The sequence below is a fragment of the Ursus maritimus genome, unplaced genomic scaffold (genome assembly GCF_017311325.1).
Source record: "Ursus maritimus isolate PB19 unplaced genomic scaffold, ASM1731132v1 scaffold_12, whole genome shotgun sequence".
Taxonomy (NCBI): Eukaryota; Metazoa; Chordata; class Mammalia; order Carnivora; family Ursidae; genus Ursus; species Ursus maritimus.
The window spans coordinates 46725883-46750492 of NW_024423564.1; the positions used below are offsets into that span (position 1 = coordinate 46725883).

Below are 24610 nucleotides of genomic sequence, written 5' to 3' on the forward strand. Positions count from 1 at the left end.
CTTTAAAGAAAAAAAAAAAAAAAAAAAAAAGAAAAAGAAGATTCTCTCCCTCCCTTTCTGTCTGCCTCCTTCTCTCAAAAAAAGGAAATACAATTTGGAGAGATGGGTGGAATGGGAGTGGTGGGTTGGGACAGCTGACTGACAGAACTATAACTTCAGGCTCCTCTCTAAAGTAGGGGATGAATTGAAGCACCAGGCTATTTTTCCTTCGTAGTTCCTTCCCCCTCTAATCTGGCCTAGTATATTAAAAAATAATTATCATAGAAGAAAGAAGGACTCATATTTTCTACAAAAGTTATACATGTGTCGTACTCCTCAGTAACCAAAGTGAGGAAAATGAGTAAAGTGAGCTATACAGCTCTCGATCTGCAGATCAGAGAGGGGGACTGATAGTTGTGAGAAGATGTGGGAAGGGCATTTGGCCATACCTGCCAATCTGCATACTTCATCCTATCTTGGACCCATCTGACTCAAGGAGCACCAGTTTTATGTTCTAATAAAGAAGAAAAATGTGGCTAATTGTAAGATGCTGTCAATTTTAGGAGCTGTCCCAATTTCACAGTTAATATGTGAAAAAAGTGGGTACATTAGAATTTATAAAATGTGGCCATTATAACCATTCCTTCTGAATAAAACAAGAAACAGTATGTAAAAGCCAGACAAAATATTCATTTTAGAATAAAACATAGGTCAAAGACAGAAGAAAATTCCTTGTAAATACTGTAGAAAAACGTAAAAAGAATGTGAAATCAGTAAACTAGGTATTCTAGATGAGATGATAGGATAATAGAATGAAATGAAAAGATTATAAAGCTAAGGAAATAAGTACTAAACACTGTTGCAGAACAAATACATTAGACACAACAGTGAACACAAAAGATGTGGCTGAAAAATAAGATTTGATAGCTCATAGTGAATTTAATAAAAAAAGATTACAGGAATTAGAGAAGCAGTATTTATGGAGGACAAAGAGTGTTCAACATAAGGATCATTGGTTATCCACTTACATAGAAAGCGTCCAACATGTAACCAAAATAGTATTCACAGTAGGGTAATAATTTCTCTGTAAGGAAAAACTGAATCTGTAGCATAACATTAGGTTCTAAGAAGAATCTAAGAATGATTAATAACAATAATTATCCTGATTAAACTCTTGGACTTCACTGGTTAATAAAGAAATCCTCAGGCATTTAGGCAAAAAAGCAGTAAAAACCTGGCTTTACAGTTTTTCACATCTTGATGTTTCTGAGACAAAGAAAATATGATTAGGTTGTGTATCTGGCTAAAAGGGATATCAAGCAATTGAAGAAAACATAGAATTCAAAAATATAGCAGCCATATGGGTCCATTTTGAAAGAAAAATAATACTATTTGAAAATGAAATCCGTTCAACTAAAATATGAAAGATGTAGTTACAGTTAGGCTAATTTGTAATACTGAATTCTGGGAGACATTATGAAATTATAATTCAGAGGGAAAGAAGCATAAACTGAAATTTTATGCCGGCCCAATTTCCCTTTAAATATGCAAAAAAGAAACACTCCTTTATGAAATCTGTAAGAAATCGAGGAATACAAAGAATGTAAGAGTCCTTCACACATGCAAAATTGACCATGAAATTCAGCCACCCAGTGAGACTAATTAATGAACTCAGGGATGTGTAGACTTCAGGAAGAACATGGGTGTAAGCCTTTTCATTTAAATATGGATCTAACAACTGTGTTATTATGGCTTCACAATCAAATGTAAATGTTGTAAACCTGAACACAGTAAAAAGAGCAAGAAAACAAAAAACCAGGAGGAAGAAGGAGGTGACATTTCCTCATCCTTCACATCTAGAAGTCAGTACTACTGTCTGAGTTTGGTGCATGTAGTTATAAAACAACATAAGGGTACAAAGAAGTCAATTTGAGAAATAACATTTTTTTCTCCTTCCATTTTTCAGGTTATTGAATGTTTTGGAAGTAATAGCTCCCTTCAAGCACTTTAACAAGCTTAGAGAATTTGTTCAGATGAAGCTTCCTCCAGGCTTTCCTGTAAAACTAGGTAAGAGAAAATTTACGTGTAATTTCAGTGTCTATTAGAAATATGGAGCTGTTTCCTAACATTTAATAAGAAATGTGTTTTGAAGGAAAATGATTTCCTAGTTGCTTGCATTTTTATAAAGTTTTTCTGTGGTTACATGGATTGAGATTCATGTTTTATCAAATGTGTAAAATGCCCAATGAGAGTTCTAATTCTACTGGATTTAAGTTAAATGTAAGGGATATGCAAATATCTCGTATAAGAGAGTGTGGGTGAACTTACAATGCACTGTGATAATGTTTTCTAATGTCAAGTAGGGAGACTGGATTTTAGCCCAAATTTTTAGCAGATTTTTGAGTTTCTGAACAGTGGGGATGTTTCTGGGATCAACAGTCACTATTCATGGGTAAAGTAATACTCATACATTTTATTTTTCAGTCTTAAATGTTTAAACTTAACTTCATCTTAAGCAATGATCTTTAAGAACAGTAAGCCCCCATTTTCATGCATATTTAAGTATATCAGAAAACTGGGAACAAGAGACTATTAAAAGATTCTTTAGGCGCTTAGGCTTAGATTTAACATTAAGCTTCAGGAGAGCCTTTACTACCACCCATACTCTGTTTGATGGTATTAAATATGCCACCAAATATTTATTTAATTAGTGCTTGCTGTATGCCAGATGCTTTTCCAGGGGTGAGAGACAGTTAAAGTCTCTGCCCTCTTAGGGTTTACCTTCCAGAGGGAGAGAAAAATAAATATATAGTAAATATAACCTTTATTTAATCCCTCAGATGGATTTTATTTTTTAGTTAATATTACTCAAACCACATTTCAGAATAATTAGGCCAAAATGCTTTTCTCACAGAAATAATGCTTTCATTGCTAAAAAGTAAACATGACCTTTTCAACTTTACAGACTTGGAAATAAGCATGTTGTGGGTTAAAGTAGATTTTAAAACATTTCATAATGTCACTGTAGATTCCCTTTGTGGTGAAAAAGTACTGGAAACCAGTGTCTACTTGAAGAAACCAGTGATAAGATCTTAAGGCAGAAATGATTTGAAAACTAAAGCAATCAAGAGATGTGTGTTTGAATTATGGGTTGGGATCATTATGTGATCATTTCTGCAGACGCTAAAATCCCATTGTAATTTGTTATAACCAGAAAATAGTTGAAGCATTGGACTCTCTTCTAGGTACTGTATTTAAAGTGTCAAACTTTAATCCCAGTGGGCAGGGATTGAAAATATGAGAGTTTCAAACTATCCCAGCATTCACATCTATTTAAGTCCTAAAATATCTCTTTAAGTCCTAAACCCCATTCAGACCCCACAATACACTATAGATTTATATGCAAAAGAAATATTTTGATTATGTGAAAAGGAAAAAACAAAGTCTACAATACATTTTTGCAGGCATTTCTCTAATGTAGAACCACATTCTTAACAAGGGATTGATAATCTTTTGCTTGCATACTAAAGTTATTGGGAATTTGTTTATCTTTCTCTCTTTTGTCTTTTGTCCTTTTGAATTAGCCCTGTAAAACTCTAGCACTGGGTCTGTTTAATCTTCCACCATTTCTGTTTCTGTATTCAGGCTTAAAAATAAAATTGAAGGGAAAATTATAAAAATTTAGAAATTGTTGTTAAGATAATTCTGTTTTCAAAATCAGCCAGAGCTTTAAATGCTAGTTATGAATGATCTTTTCTCTTTTTGCTTCTCTTCCCATTCGACTCAAAGGCTAAATTTGAACCTCTTTTACCAGTCCCCAGCTTCTCCCACTACTTTTTGCATAGTCTAAGCAGATGATTTTTGCTTCCTTAGTTAGGAAAGAAGACAATCAGAAATGAGACCTCCCTATTACTCCCAACCCCCCCCCCCCCATATACAGATGTTTTTTGTCCCAAGTTCCATATTTTCCTTTATCTTTCCTATCTCAATGGAAGTGGTACCTCTCTTCTTAGCTTGAATAATCTCTTCATTTGAGCTATGGATCTGTTCTCACATTTCTTTTAAAAACCTTGCTCTATCAGTCTCCCCATATTTTTCTTTTATCTTCAGACTCCCTTCTCTGCTGCTTTTTCTGTTAGCTGTTAGGCTTTGTTCAGGTCTTTCTCCTTTTAAAATTCAACCAATAAGTGAAATAACCCCTTTAACTCTTCCCTACCCAGCACTTGCCTTTAATCTTTGTTTTTCATAGCCAGGCTACTTGAAAGTCTAGTGTTATATCTCCATTGTTACTTTCTATTTACAATTTTTTTGTAAAGGGGAGAAGGTAAAGGGACATAAAGGGAGGCAGAGTTTTCTACTTGAACTGCTAAAATGATGACACTAGAAGATATGATAAGTTATATATAATATATATACAGACACACAGACATATATATGTATATATATCCACACACACACACAGCTAAAGAAGCTATACAAAGAGGTATATTCAAAAACACTATAGACAAATGAAATGAAAATGAAATTGTAAAATAGTCAAGTAACCTATAGGAAGGTAAGAAAAGAAAACAAAGAAATGAGAAACAGACAACAAATAAAAAAATAAAATGTCAGACTTAAGTCTTAATATGTAAATAATTCCATTAAATGTAAGTAGTCTAAATAGACTATTTAAAAGATAGAAATTGGCAAAACAGATTAAAAAACAAGCTCACAACTTTCCAGTGGCTTTCCACTTCATCCAGAGAAATAAATAGCGAAACTTTTTGATCTAAACCCCACTTGATCTGGGTGTCTGTTTCTCCCCGATCCCTTCTCCTGTTCATCTTCCCTTCTTCACTCGGCTGTTAGTCAGTCACACTGGTCTCTTAGCTGTTCCCAGAATACACCAGACACTGTCTTTTTTAGGGCATTTGTACTTGTTCCCTCTACTTGGGATTTTTTTTGCTGTAGACAACTAACTGTATGGTTCATACCTTTGCTGAAAGGTATGAGACTTTATTGAGGTTTTATTATAACCACCCTTCAAGAGCTCTTATCCCAACACTGCAACTCCTTTCAGCCTACCATGCTTTACTTTTGTCTATGTAGTCACAGATACTTTTTACTTATTTACTGTGTCTCCCAACCGGAATATAATCTCCATAAGTGCATTATTTTTTCTCTTGTTCACTTGTTTTGTTCCCTTGTTTCCAGTGCCTAAAATGGGTCATTAACTTTCTGAAGGATAGTAAATATTTTAGGCTTTGTGGGCCATATGGTTTCTGTCACGATTACTTAATTCTTTTTGGAAAACTAAAGCAGACATAGACAATAAGTAAATGAATAGCATCCTGTGTTCCAAAAAACTTGACTTAGGGACACTGGAATTTGAACTTCATTTAATTTTATCAGCATGAAATACTATTTTGTGTGTGTGTGTTTTTTAACTGTTAAAAAATGTAAAATCTTTCGTTAGCTTGTAGACCTTAAGAAAACAGGCCAGGCAGTGGGACTTACTTTGCTGACCCCTGAATTAGAATAGCATTTGTAACTAGTATGCACAAATGGATGATCCCCCCCCCCCCAGAAATAACTGGGAACTCTGTAATGTTTATGTAGATCTGTGTGGGTTTTTTTCAGAAGAATTACTACTTTCTGCAGTACAATACTAGCCGTGTAACACTTAAGTTACTCTTTGCCGTTATTCAGACAGACACTCACCTTAGTTTTCATAGAATCATTCCAGGGTTTTAAAGGAAGCTTTGGAGTTTGTTTATTTTGTAGGTGAACTCCCTGAGGACCATGAATTAAATGATTTACAGGAATCAGAACCCAAGTTTTATGATTTGTGCTCCTTCTAAAAACTCATATTAAGGATAAAACTAAGGGAGTGATTAAAGTATTTGGCCATTTTTAATGTCGGATTTCACTGTAATTTCAGTGAGAAATGCATATGTTAAAAATGTTAGGCTGTGTTGGCATGATGTTGCCCAATTCTGATGAGACTTTTTATCGCATATATTTAAGTGACGGATTGTATTTAGTATTTTAAAACAAAAGGGGTTAATGTATTTCTTTTGCATTAGAATGAAAATAAATCAGCTCAGAGTCAGAACAGTATATATGCTATAATATGAATAGAAAAGTTGCCAAAATGCAAAAAGTACAAATGCATGTGTCTCTTTGCCCCAAGAAAAGGATTAAAAGACTGGTGGAGTCTGGTATTATAGTTTTAAGATTGGGAAGCAATGGGAACTTGTTTTTGATGTGATTCTTGATGCCTTGGTATCTTTCTCTCTTCACTAATAAAAAACTCTTCTTCAAAATAGACACATTCACTATTGGACATATTATTAGGATTTGTTGAGTCCTTGAATAATGCTTTTTTACATTTTAAGGAATATGGATATCTCTAATAGTATTTATAGTCTGTAAATAGATAAGCATTTTATTTTACAATGTTGTCATTGATTGTCCTCTCTAGATATTCCCGTGTTTCCTACCATCACAGCCACTGTGACTTTTCAGGAGTTTCGATATGATGAATTTGATGGCTCCATCTTTACTATACCTGATGACTATAAGGAAGACCCAAGCCGTTTTCCTGATCTTTAACTGACATGGAAAATGATGTCATCTAACCAAGGAAAGCAAGAGAATACAGAGACCCCAGAAATGAATCCAAATAGAGGGGACAAATGTTCTGAGAAGAAAAGGGAATTACACTGAATCGACACATCAGTAATATGATATAATGAAATGGGCCTTTAAAAAGAATTCAGCGTTTCCTGATGTGCCATTTTCAGTCTTTTTAAAAATATACATATTATAAGTGTAATAGTTTGACACCTTAATGACCCTGAGTACTTCTTATGTAAAACAGCTATAAGTGCTGTGATTTGTTTTTAAAAATTTTTACACTTCTTCTTGACATATATATATGCATATAAATATATCTATATCTATATCTATATCTAAAACACTCCTGGACCATTAACATAAGTTAAATGTCTTAAGAGATATGAAGCCCTTTTAAACTTGTCATCTTATATTCAAGGTGACATTTATAAATATTCCTTCAAGCTTTGTTTTCATAAAATGTAAACTATGTAACATTATGTATAGTTCAGTAATTTGAATGTTTGTTCAATATAATGAACTAGAAGGAATGCAGTTTTCTGTAGATGAATGAACCAAATGGTAACCATTAAACAATTGCATTTATATGTTGCAATACATTTCAGAAGGAGCGTTCACTCTGCAGGGAATAAGGTACCTCCTTTAGCACCTTAGTGCAATTCATTGTGGTGCTATTTGTTTTTACCTGAATTCTTTCTTCAATGGAAAATGTTTGTTACTAATCTTCCTTTCATAGAACCTCTATTTTTTTTTTTTTCTAAACTTGAGTTTAAAAGTCCTTTTTGTGTTCATGATAAGGTATGGTTAGCATGCTTAAAGATATTCCTCTTCCAAATCTCAGCACTTTAAAAAAACTCCAAATTTTTAAACTTGCTTCCTAATAAGTGCACATCATTCTGATTATTTTGTTTGTTTTTAATGGAACATGGATGCATTCATGTCAGTTTAAAAAAAAAAAAAAAAACCACATATTTTGGACATCCCTACATATTTAATGCTTTCAAAGTAAGGTAAAAACATTTTATATGCTAACAGAATATATTTGTTACAAGCTAAATTCCAGAAATGTACACAGGATTGACAATTCCTACTGTTTATTTTTTTAAGTCACAGGAAAATATTTATTGATTTTAATCTCCAAAGTGAAATCATACATTACTCATTTTTGCATTTAAAATTTTTCATATTTATTCCAAGATGGTTTGAAGGTCCAAGACTGAAAATAAATTAGGGAGAATAATGTATAACAGTCACAAAATGTTATGTTGTATTAAAGAGCTTAGCTAAAGAAATGTTTTTTAAATGTATCCTGATAAATGTGTCAGAATGCATCTGTCAAATTTTATAGAGTGACCAATAGTTTAAACTTTTTCCAGGATTTTAAATAATTTGAATGAATTTAGAGACTTTTATTGAAGAGATGATTTATTTAAAAATCCAAAGCATCAACCATAAGAAAATTTTATAATAAACATCTTTAAAGCTGCATCTTCCATGCTGAAACATACTACATTGCATATGTTGACATTTTATTAAATACATTTTATAATGAAGTAATCATAGTTAAAAATTCAAAGACCAATTACTACCATATGTGGGTCTGTTGAATTTTGTGGAAAGAGTTGGTAAACCCAGATTAGGTTTATTGAATAGAAGTTGATCCCTATTATTTTGGGAATGCTTGTTGATCAAGTGACTTGGAGATTGAATTATCCTGTCTACAGTTATTTGAGGTGTGAGACACTGAACGGCGGTGATCACTGTTGCTTGTACGCTCCCTTACTTTGTGGGAATATGGTATACTTCAGGAATATAGTGCAGATTTTTTTCACACGTACAGACAACTTAGTGAAGAAGAAACATGGTAAATTGCAACTTGGTGTTTATCAATTTCCTAAAAGCTGTGAATATTTTGCTGGGGTACACTGGAGGTAGGAAGACTACTGAAAACTTTTGCACTTGGATTTTGTTTTTAACTCTTATTTTTTTCTTTCATAAAGAATAGTAGATTATCCATTCCAAAATGTCTTTTATCTGATCACAAAGGACAGCAAATGTATCTCTAATGATGGTGAAAACAAGGAGTTAATTAATGCAAATAAACTTTTCACAATATTAGACTTTTCAAAATGTGCCTTTTAATCCAGTTGATGAATGAAGCTCTATGTATGCTGTGTTTCACGTAAGTAGATCAAAACACCATGTATTTTGATAATCCCACATGAAAATTTAGATTTTATGTTAAGTCCATAAAATTCTATATACCTTCCATTTGTGATTGAAGAAACTGTTCAAGCTTGGGAGACTGTAAAATGGTCACCTTCAGTGGCCCTTCAGAAGTGCTCAAAATTCCTGCCACTAGTACAGTATATATAGAAGATAAGATTCTTACTGTCAAGAAAATTGTTCCCTAGATACAGTTTACCTTTGTCCGTCGTCATTCATTTACAGCGAATTGTCAAATTTCATAAAAGAGGAGCATTAAGCAGATGCTGTGATTATTTTGAGTACGGGTACATATGATGGTCTGGAAATAACACATTTCAGAGAAGCTGATAGCCGACAGAAGCTGAAAAATTACGTATGTATAGCTGACCCTTGAACAACATAGGGTTTGGGGTGCCAACCCCTGCCCCCCCTGCACAGTCAAGAATCCATGTAACTTTTGATCTCCCCCAAACTTAACTACTAACAGCCTACTGTTGACTGGAAGCCTTACTGATAAAGGTAATACATATTTTGTACATTATATGTATTATATATTCTCACAGTAGGGAAAAATGTTAAGAGAATCAAGAGAAAATACATTACATGTAGAGAAAAAATCTGCATGTATGTGCAGCTGCACAGTTCAAACCCATGTTGTTCAGGTGTCAGCCATAGTTTGTTTCTCCCGCTTAGGACTGGTGTTGAGCCCCACTGACACAGAATGGGTTTTCTGAGTGTTATGTATGTACAATTGCTTTTTCACACCTGGGGGGATGATGGTAAATGATTGTTCAGTGAGCCTTTTCCCCATTTTTCACTAATTCTACGGCAGACAAAGATCCTGTTTCAAGTCCACAGAAGGGGAGTAAATATTTTCAGGATATACTGAATTAAGGAGTGCTTCCTGCTGCTCATTTTTTTTTCTTTGCAAGCAACACGGTTGAGAAAAATTTGTAGTAGAAAACTAGGTGAATTTGAAGTCCTGCTACTAGTATTCTAGTCTTTAAAATTGAGAATTCTTGATGAGCATGGAACACAATATGTCTCTACTGTTAACTCAGCAAAAGGTACCTTAACCGTGTTTTGCAAAATTAACAAAATGCATCCTTACTTTGAAACTATAGAAAGTTTCAAAGATGACTGACAGTGAAACTTGCCCCAGAGATAATTGCACAGGAAGCGTTAAACCACTTACAAAATTAAACTTGCTAAAAGCCCATCATTTGTATGCTACCAATTAGCGAAAACTACCCTGGCAAAGCATTTTGTGTCAGGAATCTGGGGCGATAGGTTGTCCTAGGCCGCCATCTCAAGTATTAACATATTAACATTTTTCAGATCATGTGACCATCCTTCTAGTACTGTGATAACTTTTAAAACGTTTATAGCTCAGTTTAGAATAGTGCTTTCAGCCACAATGGCACCTGTGGTACACAGAATTACAATTTCACATTTGCCACAGCACCTAAAAATAGTGAAGCAAAATATCCTAAGGGTTTTAAAGGAAGGCAATTGACGATCATTCCTGAATTTGTTTTGCAGGTGAAAATGACTAGTAGAAACTTTGTGTAATATAAAAACAAAAAAATAAACCCACCGCTTATATTATCTGTACCTCCCATAGAGTTCTTGGTCACTAATGGTGCCCAACAATGACTGGCTGAGGTGTTTTAAATAATGAATGTGGGTGGTGTAGGAATTTTGGAGGGCAGAAGGAAGCATGTGTCTTGTAGTTTATGCACATTGTGGCTTCTCTGCTGGCCCCTTTGGGATGATGAGGCGGTAGCAGGGCCTACAATTGTCTCACCTTTTCCTACATCCTCAGCTTCTCAGACTAATTGGGCCAGTGTGTGTTTACCTTCACCACGAAGGTTCCTGGCTTCCTTAGACACCCCTGTCACCGAGGTCAGGATGAAAACAAGACCTGACCCAAGTTTCAGCCCATCCTCCTGGGCTCTGGCTCTTGTTCTTGGTTCCATCCTACTCCAGCTGTCCATCTTCCCTTGTAGACTGCCTGTGGGGTTCAATCTCTAGCATCGGATACAAAGACAATAAACACCTTTGAGACTAACTACTTAACCAGCCCTCACAATTAAGGTCAAACCTCTGTAATAAGGGTCGTTTCCAGTGATTCTGCTCCTTGGAACACAAACACATTCTTAGGGGCGCCTGGGTGGCTCAGTCGTTAAGCGTCTGCCTTCGGCTCAGGGTGTGATCCCGGCGTTCTGGGATCAAGCCCCGCATCAGGCTCCTCTGCTGGGAGCCTGCTTCTTCCTCTCCCACTCTGCTTGTGTTCCCTCTCTCGCTGGCTGTCTTTCTGTCAAATAAATAAATAAAATCTTAAAAAACAAAACACATTCTTAACCTACATGATACTTGTCTTCCGAAACTCGGTATTTAAGCAAGCAAATTTTAACTTTTTCCCAGTGAATGAAAAAAGGCAGTTTTTACATTTGGTATATCGATAAACTTGTATCTTGAGGTAACTGAAAAGTGATATTAAACATCATTTGGAACATTCCAAACATGACCCTAGACCTTTAATTTCTATGCACAAATCATACATTAACTAGCTTAAAAAAAAAAGATCGTGATACTCATTTTAGTGACAGTGCACTGGGGGGAAAAACTTACATGAACGAGAACATGTCACTTCCCTATTTGTGTAAAGACATCGTTAGACACAAATTAGTTCTATCAGATCCTTTCTCTGAATTGATTACCAGTTACATCTACTATACACTTTGTATATTCGTATGAATATAAGTTAGCATGGTTCACACCTGACTTCTTTTGCTAACGAATGTCTGAATGCATTGCACAGACTTTGACATTGTAAAATGAGAATGGCAACAAAAATAAAGCAGACTCAAAAATCTACAACCCCAGAATAATCTCATTGAGAAAGCTGCTTCTGATAAAGCCTTAATAGACATTCTGGATGCTCTTAAAAGTATCGGGAACATTTCTACCACGTCCACATTTAGCTAAAATAAACACAAGTGAATGTACTTGATGACAGAGAAGTATTTAAAAATAGAACAGGGCTGAGATTCATTAGCTTAATTTTGAGACAAAAGCAACAGAATTTCAATTCCAGTTTTAAAGATGTCTACCAATCTTCAAACAGCATAGCTCCCTAAGTATAAATCTGGTACCAACTGGAGAAATTGGTAGTTTTGCTAGAGAAGTTGGCATGTCCACGCTGATACCAACAGAACCTCACTCAATTCTAAGATGCAACACCAAGGTTAAAGATAATTTTTACTGTTCCAGTGGAAGTCCAGTTTTCCTTTCCCCCCAAGCACCTAACATTTTTTCTATGTTCCACATACTATATAATCACTAGCAGGAAGCTTATCCAAAACCCACCTTCACAAAAAGGAAAACATACCTTCTCCAAGCCGTATCTGCACACAATTTATCTTGAGCTTCTGCTAAACATTTCCCCAAACTATTACATAGTTTTGAAAAGCTCCATAATCAAATGACAGGTACCATTTACTGACCCAGGCATACAGGGCTACATCTTTTTTCTAACTACCAAAACACGTGGCAAGGTCGATACTACTCCCATTTTAAATAGGAAAATGAAGGTAAGAAACAGGTCTCCCACCTGTAAAAGAAGCCAAAATTCATGACCAGACTCTCATACTTCTCATGTACTGCTGAAAAATTTAAGTAAATAAATAGGACAAACATTTTTCTAACAAAACCACTTTTATTTTTTAATCATTTTTTACTACCAAATACAGAACAAAACTCAAGTGTGGAGGCAGTATTCACTTGATTTTAACTGATTATGTGTTAAAGGCTTGTGTCCCAGTGCAACCCTTTGTGCATAAAATGTTCACTGAAAAATAACCTAAGTGTGGATTCCCTTCACTGTTAGCATCTTAAGTCAGTGACATTATTTTAAAGCCAAAAATTGAACTTTTTGAAAAGTTAGTGTATTTGTATTCAGAGATTACAAGTGAGGGAATAGGCTTTAATAATAGGTTAAACCATCTGAAACTGCCACTATTTTTACTCGTTTTTTCACTTACAAAAATGGCAGTGTCAAATGGTTCAACCTTTATCTACTAAAAAAGTTTTTTTAAGTTTAAACAAATGTCATCTGTGTTCAACTTTGTGTTTAAAAAATGCAATGATTAATAGAGGACTGTTACTAGAACTTCTTACTCACTATAGACAAAATTCCTTTTGATAAAATCTTTAAAAAGTTACTTACTACAAACTGTAAAAACAATGCTGCTTTTCTATATGGCATTTCAATTTTAAAAGTTAAAAAAAATTATACTCAAACTTGCATAAAACCTGCAATTCCAAGTCTCATTTTCCCCATAATGCCAGCCACTCAGCACTATTCAGAGTATTTCATAAATGAATAAATATACTATTTAGTACTGTACAGTAGATACATACCATTGACAGTTTCTACACTATTCCAGAAAAGGCAAATATTTATATTTCACGGAAAATATAAATTTACTAGATATAGGTGGGATCATTTATCCTAAAGTTCACTGCTTTACTCAACCCAATTCCTACACCCAGAATATGAGAAATAAAATTACACTAAGACTGCTTTATATAGAAATAAAACCAACTCTGACAATTCTGATGGCAACTAACTGCTAACGGTGATGGATTTCATCTTATTACTATATTTAAATATGTGGATTGAAAGGGGAAAGATCTTGATTTGTAAAATGAATGAGGTAAAGGTCATACATTCAACAGCGTAAATAAATACAAATACAGTTTTACAGGAACATGAACATAAGTTTAAGGGTTTTATTATCAAAGTCTTGTAAAACAATTTCAGAAACTGTACATCAACATGGCACAGACTGTCGCCTACTTTTGTTTATACTGCACAAAAGTAAAGCTTGAAACTCCTGTAACTAAGAAAACAGTTGCCTAACTACTCTGCGTTTAACATGGAATCACTGTGTGCATAAGATTACTACTGCAGTAACAGTAACACAAATTTATTGGTTTTATACAACTTGAGATCAAATAAAAAGTACATTATCAAGTAGATTTGTCTTATTTTAAAAGCATATGAAGGTCAATTTAAAATGCACTACCCCCTTTTCCAACACTGAGATTAAAACAAATTAATAAAAGAGTGGGAAATTGAAGATCAGGACGAGAGAGAACTTGTTTTTACAGATGGACTCAGGATAGGCAGCTTTCACTGATGTAGACGTGGAATAAATTATTTCAGGAAAAAAAATTCCCAAACACCTTATGAAAAAGTATACAACTCTACTTCAAAATATGCTATTTACTCACTGCCAGAGACAGTTTCATTTGAAATCTTGTTTCTGTAATTAAAGCCTAATCAGCCATCAAAAAAGGTTAGTGCATATATAACCTTTCAAAGTTAAACAAAAGCCACAAAAATTTAGCCACAAGGCTTAAAGGATTATCTATTTCAAATGTTCATTTTCAGATGTAACTATAAGAATGTTAATCTGTCATGTCAACAAATAAGACCATAAGTAGATCTATCATGTTGGAGGATTTTAATGACATTTAGGATATTCCTGCCACGATTAACATGCAATCAGTGCATTCCCTACATGGCTCTATTACGGCAATGAATCAAATTCTAGAAATACTATAAGTGAACTTACTTAATAAAGGAGATCATACAACATAAACAATCCATGCCTGCTGTAGAAGCATGCAGCTTTTCATTTTCGTTATGAAGCAGCACCAGAATAGTAAAACTGCTTGGTTACTCAATCAGATTTCACCATGTCAAGAATTGGTTACTCACATATCATTTTCTAAAAAGCTTTTGGATGTAAATAACTAATATCAATATCAGGAGCTTTATAACCATTTATAACTCAGAGCTGTACACATCTAGGTTTGAGATGAACAAATACAGCATTAAGAAATCACACAAAGGAATGACACTGATGCATGTATACAGTTGGATTCCCACGGAGGCAATGCTCAGTCACTCATATCCATGTCCTCTTCATGATGGTCGTCCCCATTCACTTTGGATTCTCTTAGTGAATCACCAGTTCCCTTTTCCACAGAGCATTCTTTTGCTTTAGGGGAACTTGCTTCTGTTGGCTTCTTCTCCTCTTTTTTCTCTTTCTCGCTGTCATACCCTTGTTCCTCTTCATCGTAATCCCGTGTAACCTGCTTTGCCAAGGAGAATAAAAAAAGTAAACGTCTTCCCCAAAAAATCACTTCTTAGATTACAAGCACTACCCCAAATATCAAAGTAAATTAGTTTGTAAACATACTTTTACATCTTTGTCACTCTCTGATTTTCTTTCCCGATCTTTTTCCTTATCTTTACTTTTCTTCTTCTTGCTTGTTGATCGTTCTCTTTCATCTCTGCTTCTTTCTTTGTCTTTATCTTTCTTCTTCTCCTTTTTATGTCTAGGATGACAGTAAAATATTCTCAAAAAAAAAAAAATGCTTTAAAGGAACCACTCAAGAAGTTTCACCCTTAAGTGTAGCAGTAAGTTTAAATTTCTTCAGACAGTGAGCTTGACCCAAGTTTACATGACATGAAGAACAACAAAGACCCATTTCAAAACGCCAGCTACAAGTTGTGCACTAGTGACACAGGCAAGAAGACTGTAATTTGGTTACAGGTCTAAAATGCCCGATCCTAGACACATCTTATAACAACAGAGTCTCAAGCAGAAAGGGAATATATCAGCATGAGCACTTTAATTCTTGAAAAGGAACAAAAAGCTTAGGAGAGTTTTTAAATAGAAACTGATAGCTTCTGAAGTGTAGAATCCATAGACCCACAGCACTGACGTTCTTACCTCCTAGGAGATGGTGAGCGAGACAATTTTCTTTTAGGTGACCTAGGCTTTTTAGGAGATCTCGTGCCACTCCTACTTCGTCGTCGTCGTCTCTCTCTAGAACCACAAATGTGCAGACTAGATTTTAAAATACAGTATTATCTAAAAAATGCAGACACATCATAGCAGATATGTCTACTGAAGGAGCACCACTAGGAACTCCTACAACAGGATCTGATAATCAAAAATCCATTTCCTTCCTTCCTTCCTTCCCTCCCTTCCTCTTTCTTTCTTTTTTTTTGTTTAAAAGACTTTATTTTTAAGTAATCTCTACAACCAACCTGGGACTTGAACTTACAACCCAGAGATTAAGAGTCGCCTGCTCTTCTGACTGAGCCAGCCAGGTGCCCCTGAAAGACCCATTTTGAGCTGAAGAATCAAATGAATAATTCTTTCACAAACTGTTATGTTTTTCCTTTCATGCCCTCAAGAAAATTCTTAAAGACAAAAGTTCTGGGGCACCTGGATGGCTCAGTCAGTTAAGTATCTGCCTTCAGCTCAGGTCATGATCCCGAGGTCCTGGGGTCGAGCCCCGCATCGGACTCCCTGCTCAGCGGGGGGCTGCTTCCCCCTCTCCCCGCTATACCCCTTACTTGTGCTCTCTCTCAAATGAATAAATAAAATCTTAAAAAAAAAAAAGGTTAAAGTTCTAATTCAGGAAGGAGAAACAGTCTGAAGTAAACTATTTTAGAACTTAGTCTTTCTCCTCTCTTTAAAATTGTGACTTTTTTTAAATATCTGCTTGTCACTGTTCTCAAAAATTTTAAGACTTGCAAGATGACCATTATTACAATTTAGGCAACAAAGAAATAAAAATAAAACCCCATATTCTCAGTTGGTTTCTTAAAAAAAGCTTTTTCTTTAACTCTTAGCCCTAGGGAACCGCCCCTGCCAGAAATATCACACACAACTTTTCATTCATCAAATGTTACGTTTTTCAAGTTTGTATACCTCCTACTTTTTGCTACTGCTCTGTGTAACCAAACTCAAAATACCCTAGGTGAAAGAGATTTTTTATATTTCTGTGTCCCTGTATAGATTGTAGCACGACTGCAAACACAGTAAGTATATAATAAAAACAGAATATGCCTTAACTTGGAATAATCCAATAATTAAGTAGGTAAGGTGCTTATAAATAAGTACATTAAGTGAAGCAATAGCAAAAAATAAAAAATAAAAATGCCTCTAGTTTTCAAGGTAAGAAAATATATGCTGCTCATCCCATCTTTTATGCGCCTTTGTTAGCTATATATTTTGTAGACCTGGTTTGGCATTTCCTGAAGCACTCACATCTAGTTTTGTTTTCTTGTTTATATATTTACTTTTAAGAAACTGTCACCCTGATAAGAAACCCAGACCCTTTAGCTATTCACACCAACCACTAACCTATTTTGTCTTTATAGATTTACCTATTCTGGACATTTCGTATAAATGGAATCATACAATATGTGGTACTTTGTGACTGGCTTTCATCCGTCACAACGTTTTCAAGGCTCATCCATATTACAGCATCTATCAGTACATTTTATTTCTTTTTACTGCTGAATAATATTCCACTGTATGAATATACTTTGTTTACCCATGTTAGTTAATGGACATTTGGGTTGACTTTTGGATTATCATGAACAATGCTGCTATATAAACATGAGCGTAGAAGTTCTTGTGTGAACATCACGTTTTCACTTCTCTTGGCTATATCCCTAGGAATGAAACTGCTGTGTCAAGAAATTCTAACTTTTTAAGGAATTGCCAAATGTTTTTTCCAAAGTATCTGCCCCATTTTACATTAATACCAGCAATGTACACAGTTCTAATTTCTCCACATCCTCACCAATCACTAATTATCATGTTTTTTGTGTTTTTTTGTTTTGTTTTGTTTTAAAAGATTTTATTTATTTATTTGACAGAGAGAGACTGCCAGCGAGAGGGAACACAGGCAGGGGGAGTGGGAGAGGAAGAAGCAGGCTCCCAGCGGAGCATGGAGCCCAATGTGGGCTAGATCTCACACCGTGAGCTTCGCGAAGGCAGACACTTAACGACTGAGCCACCCAGGCGCCCCTGTTTTTTTTTTAATATAACCATCCTAAGTGGGTGTGAAGTGGTTCTGATTTGCATTTCCTTCATGACTAATGCTGAACATCTTTTCATGAGCTTACTGGACACTTGCTTATCTTTGATGAAGTGTCAATTCGGATCCTTTGCTCATTTTTATACTTGGTTATGATTCTTCCTATGTTCTAGATAACAAATTCCTTTTTAGCTTATATATAATTTGCAAATATCTTCTAGCACTCTGGATTATCTTTCTTGATAGTATTCTCTGAAGCACATGTTTTTATTACTGATGATCTCCAGTTCATGTTTCTCGTGTTGCTTATGCTTTTGGTGTCATTCAGGAAACCACTGCCAAATTCAAGGCCATAAAGATTTATTTAATTCTATGGTTTTTCTAGCAGGTTTTAGTTTTAGCTTTTATATTTAGGTCTTTCATTCACTGAATTTTTTTTTTATATACAGTGTGAGCCTCCTAGTGAATCTGAACATCAAGATTAAAGAATACTGAAGCAAGACATGTGTAAATGAGACTGGAAGAAAACGGAGGTAGTCACCTTTACTACTAGCATATGAATTCCACATTAAGAGTGAAAAATGTATTTTCTGTGGAGTAAAGTTGCAATACCGAATTTTCACTGTGGCAGATTCAAGACACAATGACTAGAATGACACAAAGCGGAACTTATATGGGCTCTCATTTTATCAATAAATGACTATATACGCAGATATTTTAAACATGACTTACTATAACAAAATGAATTTAATGCAGTAATTCAGCATATATTAGCCATTAAAACTTAACCAACAAACCAAATCAGGATATGAAATGTATACAGCAAAAATAAAAACTGATCTCTGTTGAATTCCATGTCATTTCAAATATAACACCATAAATATTAAGTAAAAAGAACTTAGATTATTCTTCACAAATTGCTTTTAAAAAACTTCAATGCTGAAGTATGTACCTACGTACTGGAAAACATTCAATGCTCACGGCCTACTGTTATTCTTACAAAGTTGTGAAAGGTGCCAAGAGCTCACAACGCGACTTACCTGCTTGCACTTCTGGAACGTCTGGCTGTGCTATAGCTTTTTGGTGGTGTTTTGGAACGTTTCTTTTCTTTGTCTTCCTTCTTTTTGTCTCTAATAAATGAACACAATTTACGAATGCATTACAAGATTCAGCTAATATAAATATAGGAACTACAAATAAAAACAAAAGCACAGTGAGATTTAATCCCATTCTTAAAATATATTCTTATAGAAACTGTAGTAATAGTTTAAGTGGCATATTTGTGGTAAATTACTTAAAAAAAAAAAACGATTCTCCTGCTATTCCACATAAAACTTCTCTCCAATAGAGCAAAACAGACTATGTGATGAAAAATAATATAGGATGTTGTACAATTTCTTGGTATATGTCTGGCAATAAACACCAAGTTTTATTTTTTATTTTTAAAAATATTTTATTTCTTTGTCAGAGAGCGAGCGAGAGCGCGCACACACATAAGCAGGGGGAGTGGCAGGTAGAGGGAGAAGCAGGCTCCCTGCTGAGCAATGAGCCTGATGCGGACCCATGCGAGGACTCTGGGATCATGACCTGAGCCGAAGGCAGATGCTTAACCGACTAAGCCACCCAGGCATCCCCACACCAATACTTTTAATAATTGTCTCCAGGCTCTTCAACACCCCTTCTCGCAGCTGATTACCAATTTCCCCACTCACCATGACTCTGTGCCCTCTACTGTCAGGCCAGAACCCACAAACTGCTTTGGCCAGAACCCACAAACTGCTTTCAAATTTAATGATCAGTATTACCCATGTTCTTCCAAAGCACATACCCCATATGGTTAAGCTTTACCATGGACCAAGCCAACCTTCTACTTTTTTTCCTGTTACATATTCTATGCTATTCAGTGCTATCAGAAAAATACCCCATCACAATGGACCATTACTATACATATTTCAATTCTAAATCTTTTATAGATTCTTGTAAATTTACTTTTATTTCCTACAGCATTTTTTCCTCTTAGATTACCATTCTCCTCAAGACTCTGGGGGAAAGGTAATCAATGTATTTGCTGAATGAGGAGTCCTTCACTCCCATAACATATACATACTACCTATCCTCAACGCTAATCGGAGAGATTAAAGTATTCCTCTTGTTTTTCTGAGCTAATCCCTATAGTTCCTATTTCTGTCCTTCCCTTCTTTGGTCACGTTGCTTCATCAGTCACCCCCTCTTCGTTCAAGTCTTTCTCTCTAATTTCTGATTACTGTAACAGTCCCTCAAGGAGACTCAGTCATGTTTCCACAAATTGATCCCCAACAGAATCTTTTCAAAGTAAAAATCTGAAAAGAGGAACTCCCTGTTCCATAACTTTTCCATCTCTTCCCAATGCTTCCTGGATCAGGGACGAACTTAGTGGGAACAACACAGCCCTCTGTGTGTCACCTGTCTCCTTACACTTTTTTGACCTTATTTCTCGGCACCCCCAGACCAAAATACTTGCCATTCCAAGAATTTATGCTAACTTTGTAAACATTCTCTACCTCAAACCATGCTCCTAAGTGCAGTCAAATCTATCAAAATTTAATACTCAGTCACTTCTCAATTAATTCTCTTCCAACACTACTAGCAATGAGCCTCCCTTGGTAATTAACCCCTGCTGTGTAAGAAAAGTTCCTTGAGGGAAAGAATGCTTATATTTGTTTTTCAATATGCCAGTTTGTTTGACCAACTGGATTAAGATGACTCCCCCTATAAAATAGAGTAACTAAAACCTCCTTATAGGCTGAATACTCAAAGCTACCCCCCAAACCTTTGTTCCCAGTTGAGTTACATGCTCACCGAGAATAAACTGTTTTGGATTCCAGCTGTCCTTGTTATTTACACAAATGCATAATAAATAGTATAAAATAAAAGGTCTGCTTCTAGAAAATTAGGCAAACATTTTAAGAAGAGATAAGGACAGTCGCTAAAAAAAAAAAAAAGCATTGTGAAACTGTATGCTTCTGACAACTATAAATGAGAAAAAAAATAAAATTCTGGCACTTTTAAAAAGTGATAGTTCTCTTGTCACTGTAAAGGTGGTTCAAGTGAAAAAACAATGACTTGGTAAATGTTACTCAAGACTACATATTAATTTAAAAGGGTTTGGCCCTATATGAAAAAGACTGACTACTGAATGAATGCATGTTTAAGCCAAAATACAATGTTAAGGTACGATGTTTGTTTAGTGAATCCTCAACTAACTTTAACCTTCTACTCATTCCAAATCATAGGACAGGAGACTCTCCAAGTATGGTTCAGTGTTTGCCGTACAGTAATTTTTTTTTTTAAAAGATTGTATTTATTTGACAGAGAGAAAGACAGCCAATGAGAGAGGGAACACAAGCAGGGGGAGGAGTGGGAGAGGAAGAAGCAGGCTCCCAGCAGAGGAGCCTGATGTGGGGCTCGATCCCATAACGCTGGGATCACGCCCTGAGCCGAAGGCAGACGCTTAACGACTGAGCCACCCACGCGCCCCTGCCATATAGTAATTCTTAATCAATGTTTATAAGGTGCTGATAATGGGATTTATAAAGGTGAATTAAGGCATGGCTGGCTGCCATAAACTCTTCAGCATACCATAAGGAATGGTGGTAGCACTATACCCTTAGCAGGGCTGAGTGGAAAGAAGGAAACAAAGAACATAGTAGGAGAGGTATGAATTTTTACTACAAAGAAATCGTATCTTGGTTTTCAGTTATAAGGAGAAACCTAAAGTTTACAAGGGAGACCAAGAAAACAAACGCCAGCCTCTTCCAACTTTAAATAGTTCCTTCTCCAATGTAGCCCTATATCTCCTTTTATCACCTCTTTTGTCATTAAGTAGCCTGTACTTAGGGTCTTGGGAACTCTAAAATTTGTCTTCCCACCCAAAGTCAATGGTCTACTGTATACCTGGTTTTTGATGTGCTCCTTGACCTTCTACCTCTCTCTCTGGAATGAGATCTTCTCCGTCTTGGACTTTTGGATCGTCGCCTACTCCTTGACTTAGAATGTGATCTCCTTCTTGATCTGCTTCTTGACCGCCTAATAGTGCGAAAGAAAGCCAATACACATATATAAAGTTAGAAAGACTAGCTCTGTGGACTGTTTCACTCAGCATCAGACAAATGATTCAGATATATGGGTTAGCTATCAATAAGTGGGGGTCATTTCCTATCAGCTGCTATTATTTCCTTAGTCCATAAATACAAGTTGTTTTTTTTTTTTTTTTTTTTTTTAAGATTTTATTATCTTAAGGAGCGAGAGTGACCAAATGGGCGGGGGTGGGGGGGGAGGGCGGAGAGAGACTCTCAAGGAGACCCTGTAGCCTGATACAGGGCTTAATCCCACAACCCTGAGATCATGATGCGAGCCAAAACCAAGAATCAGACTCTCAACTGACTTGAGCCACCCTATGAGCCCCTAGGCATCTTTGATACCTTAGAAATTAATACTTTGTAACACCTAGAATTTCTCACCTTTCCATCTCAACCTGTCAAAATAGTTCTATGCCCTGACACTACAACTCTGAACCTGAAAATCATACTAGAGAATGAAGGAAAATAAAAAGTATCTGATTCATTTGCATCATATTCCACAACTATCTAGAATTTCAGCATGTGTCTTATGTGATTCCTCACTACTGTAGTTTAAATCTATTTATCAATTACCAAATACTTACGTTTGCTTACTACATGCTTTACAAATACTTATTCTCATAAGCCTGTCAAGTAGGCACTATTATTATTCTCATTTTATAAATGGAAACCACTTAGTGTGTTGTTGCTCTCTGTGATTTCTAATTGTTCTGAAATATTATTTTCTTTGATTTACAACTTGAGAGAAATCAAGCAATGTGGCCCTACACAGATATACACAACTCAGCACGAACTGCCTCTTTTACTCTCATTTCCCCTCAACATTTACACTATCTCTACATGATCATCCCTTTCCTGTCATGTAACAGAAGTGTTTCCCTCTGCGCCCTCTTCTCACCTCTTCCCCCAAATCCTATACACTTCCTCTTCCAGGACTTAAGCACAATTAACTTTTTGATGTTGTCACTGATCCTCTTTTTATATTTTATTCTCTTTTAAGAATAATCAAAAATAAACTGCATCCTCTGCTTAAGACTTTTATCATTTAACTTCTAAGGACCATTCAACCTGTTTCTATGGAAAACTTCTAATATAGTCTAAAACTTTTTGTGTTCACTTATTTAAGGTGCCCAAAGGATAGACACTTTAGAAATGATAAAGTTTTATGTCCAAATCTCACTTAAAAGCCTGCAAATGGAGAGCATTCCTTCAGCCTATTACTTAAAAATAACAGCACCTATATTACGAATATTTATTATTTAAAATGAAATTAGGAAGTTCAGCTCAGTGCCTTAGTATAGGTGTATAAACGAACTACTGACTTCTTTCTTTCCTCTTACTAATATGCTAATACGGCTTCTGCTGTCTCCTCTAAAACCACTGTTTCAAAACCGATCACTAGTATCTTAATGAATTCAATAACTTTCATTTTAATCATTTCCTATTTTTTAAATAATAATTTTTTATTATGTTATGTTTCATTTCCTATTTTTGACCATACATGGAAACTACTAAAACAATCCCTCTCAGTAACATGTCTATAGCCTAGGAAATGTTCATGTAATGCTTACTTAACCTTTCTGTAAGCTTCATAAAAAGGGGATTAAATTTGTCCATCTTATTCAACACTACACTCTTGAGCAATTACTACAGTGCCTGACTTCAGAAGAAGGTACTAATAGTATATTTTGGGTGATAGAGACTCTATATAAAGTATCAGAATCATCACTTTCTTCTTAAGAGTTAAAAAGAATTCTGGAAAATAAAAATTTATGTTATTAGAATTAAGCACTACTCATCTTTAGAGGATTCTGGCTTAAAGAAAACTTTAAGTGGACAATCATTTTAGCTAAACTGAGTTACTCATTTTTCCTACCTTTAATATATACACAAAAAACAGATATAGAAACAATAAATCATAAGCACATTCTTACAGTTTCTTTCTAAACAAAATAATATAAAATAGTTTCAGATATCTCATAAGCAGAGGTACCACATCCACCTATTCACTATAAGGTCCTCAAACAGTTATTTTTTTAAGAGTAACGTGCTGCAGAGCTACTTTAACTTATTAGTTTATATGAGCTTTTTTTTTTTTTAGTTTATATGAACTCTTAAAAAAATCAGAAAAATATATGAAATTAGTATATTCAAAGTTTGTTGAAAGTAATGGTAATTTTACATGCCAACATGCTTAAGATACTACAACCCATAATAATTCTCCGTTATAATGTATTATTACAAGCGTCCAAAAACACTTTGTTCAAGGAAATAAATGTTTCACTGTTATTTCCCACTGGTTGTATTAAAGTAATTCAAATTAAAATCTGAGAACACTAGTATCCACTTGGTATATACAGAAAAAAGGATGTGGGTTCTCAAACCTTTTAAGTGTTAAACTATAAGAGCATAGTCCTGGAAAATCAGGATTATAAGTAGTACCAATATCTCACGTAAGAGGAAAATTTTAGCTGATCTTGAGCAAGCAAACAAAATGGAGGTTCCTCGGGTGCAGATGAAGATGTGGGAAAGAGCATTAGCAGAAAGGAACAGTATGAGCGAAAACACGGAAGCGTACAGAATATGTATGTTCAGGCAAATACTACTGTAGTTTACTGTTTTGGAGTGGTAAACGACCAGTGTGGAAAAATAAACTGGGTTGAGAAGTAAGGAAACCTGAATGCCATTCTAAGGCTTTATTTACCATGTTGTTAAGGCCAATAAGGGTGCTCCTCAAAGTTTAACAAGGCTGTGACAAGATTCAG

The 24610-nt window shown here is 35.2% G+C and overlaps 2 protein-coding genes across 13 annotated transcripts in view; one reads left to right on the plus strand and one right to left on the minus strand.

Annotated features, from left to right (window-relative positions):
- Nucleotides 1–18757, plus strand: part of ANKRD13C (ankyrin repeat domain 13C) — a 94409-nt gene extending 75652 nt beyond the window's left edge. For 2 of the 3 annotated variants that reach the window (XM_008690727.2, XM_008690725.2), the window contains 2 exons: nt 1946–2046; nt 6446–8715. In XM_008690727.2, coding sequence (XP_008688949.1) covers nt 1946–2046; nt 6446–6576 — 232 coding nt within the window. In that variant the 3' untranslated portion in view covers nt 6577–8715. Of the gene's footprint in view, nt 1–1945; nt 2047–6445; nt 8716–18176 lie in introns of those variants that run through there. The other variant, XM_008690726.2, reaches the window with a different exon arrangement.
- SRSF11 (serine and arginine rich splicing factor 11) overlaps nt 13592–24610 on the minus strand; it is a 44199-nt gene continuing 33180 nt past the window's right edge. For 7 of the 10 annotated variants that reach the window (XM_040627138.1, XM_040627139.1, XM_040627135.1 and 4 more), the window contains 5 exons: nt 21661–21792; nt 18768–18857; nt 15621–15737; nt 15084–15222; nt 13592–14979 (listed from right to left, as the gene is read on the minus strand). In XM_040627138.1, the coding sequence (XP_040483072.1) occupies nt 14782–14979; nt 15084–15222; nt 15621–15737; nt 18768–18857; nt 21661–21792 (676 nt within the window). In that variant the 3' untranslated portion in view covers nt 13592–14781. The remainder of the gene's footprint in view (nt 14980–15083; nt 15223–15620; nt 15738–18767; nt 18858–21660; nt 21793–24610) is intronic. The other 3 variants (XM_040627136.1, XM_008690723.2, XM_040627137.1) reach the window with 3 other exon arrangements.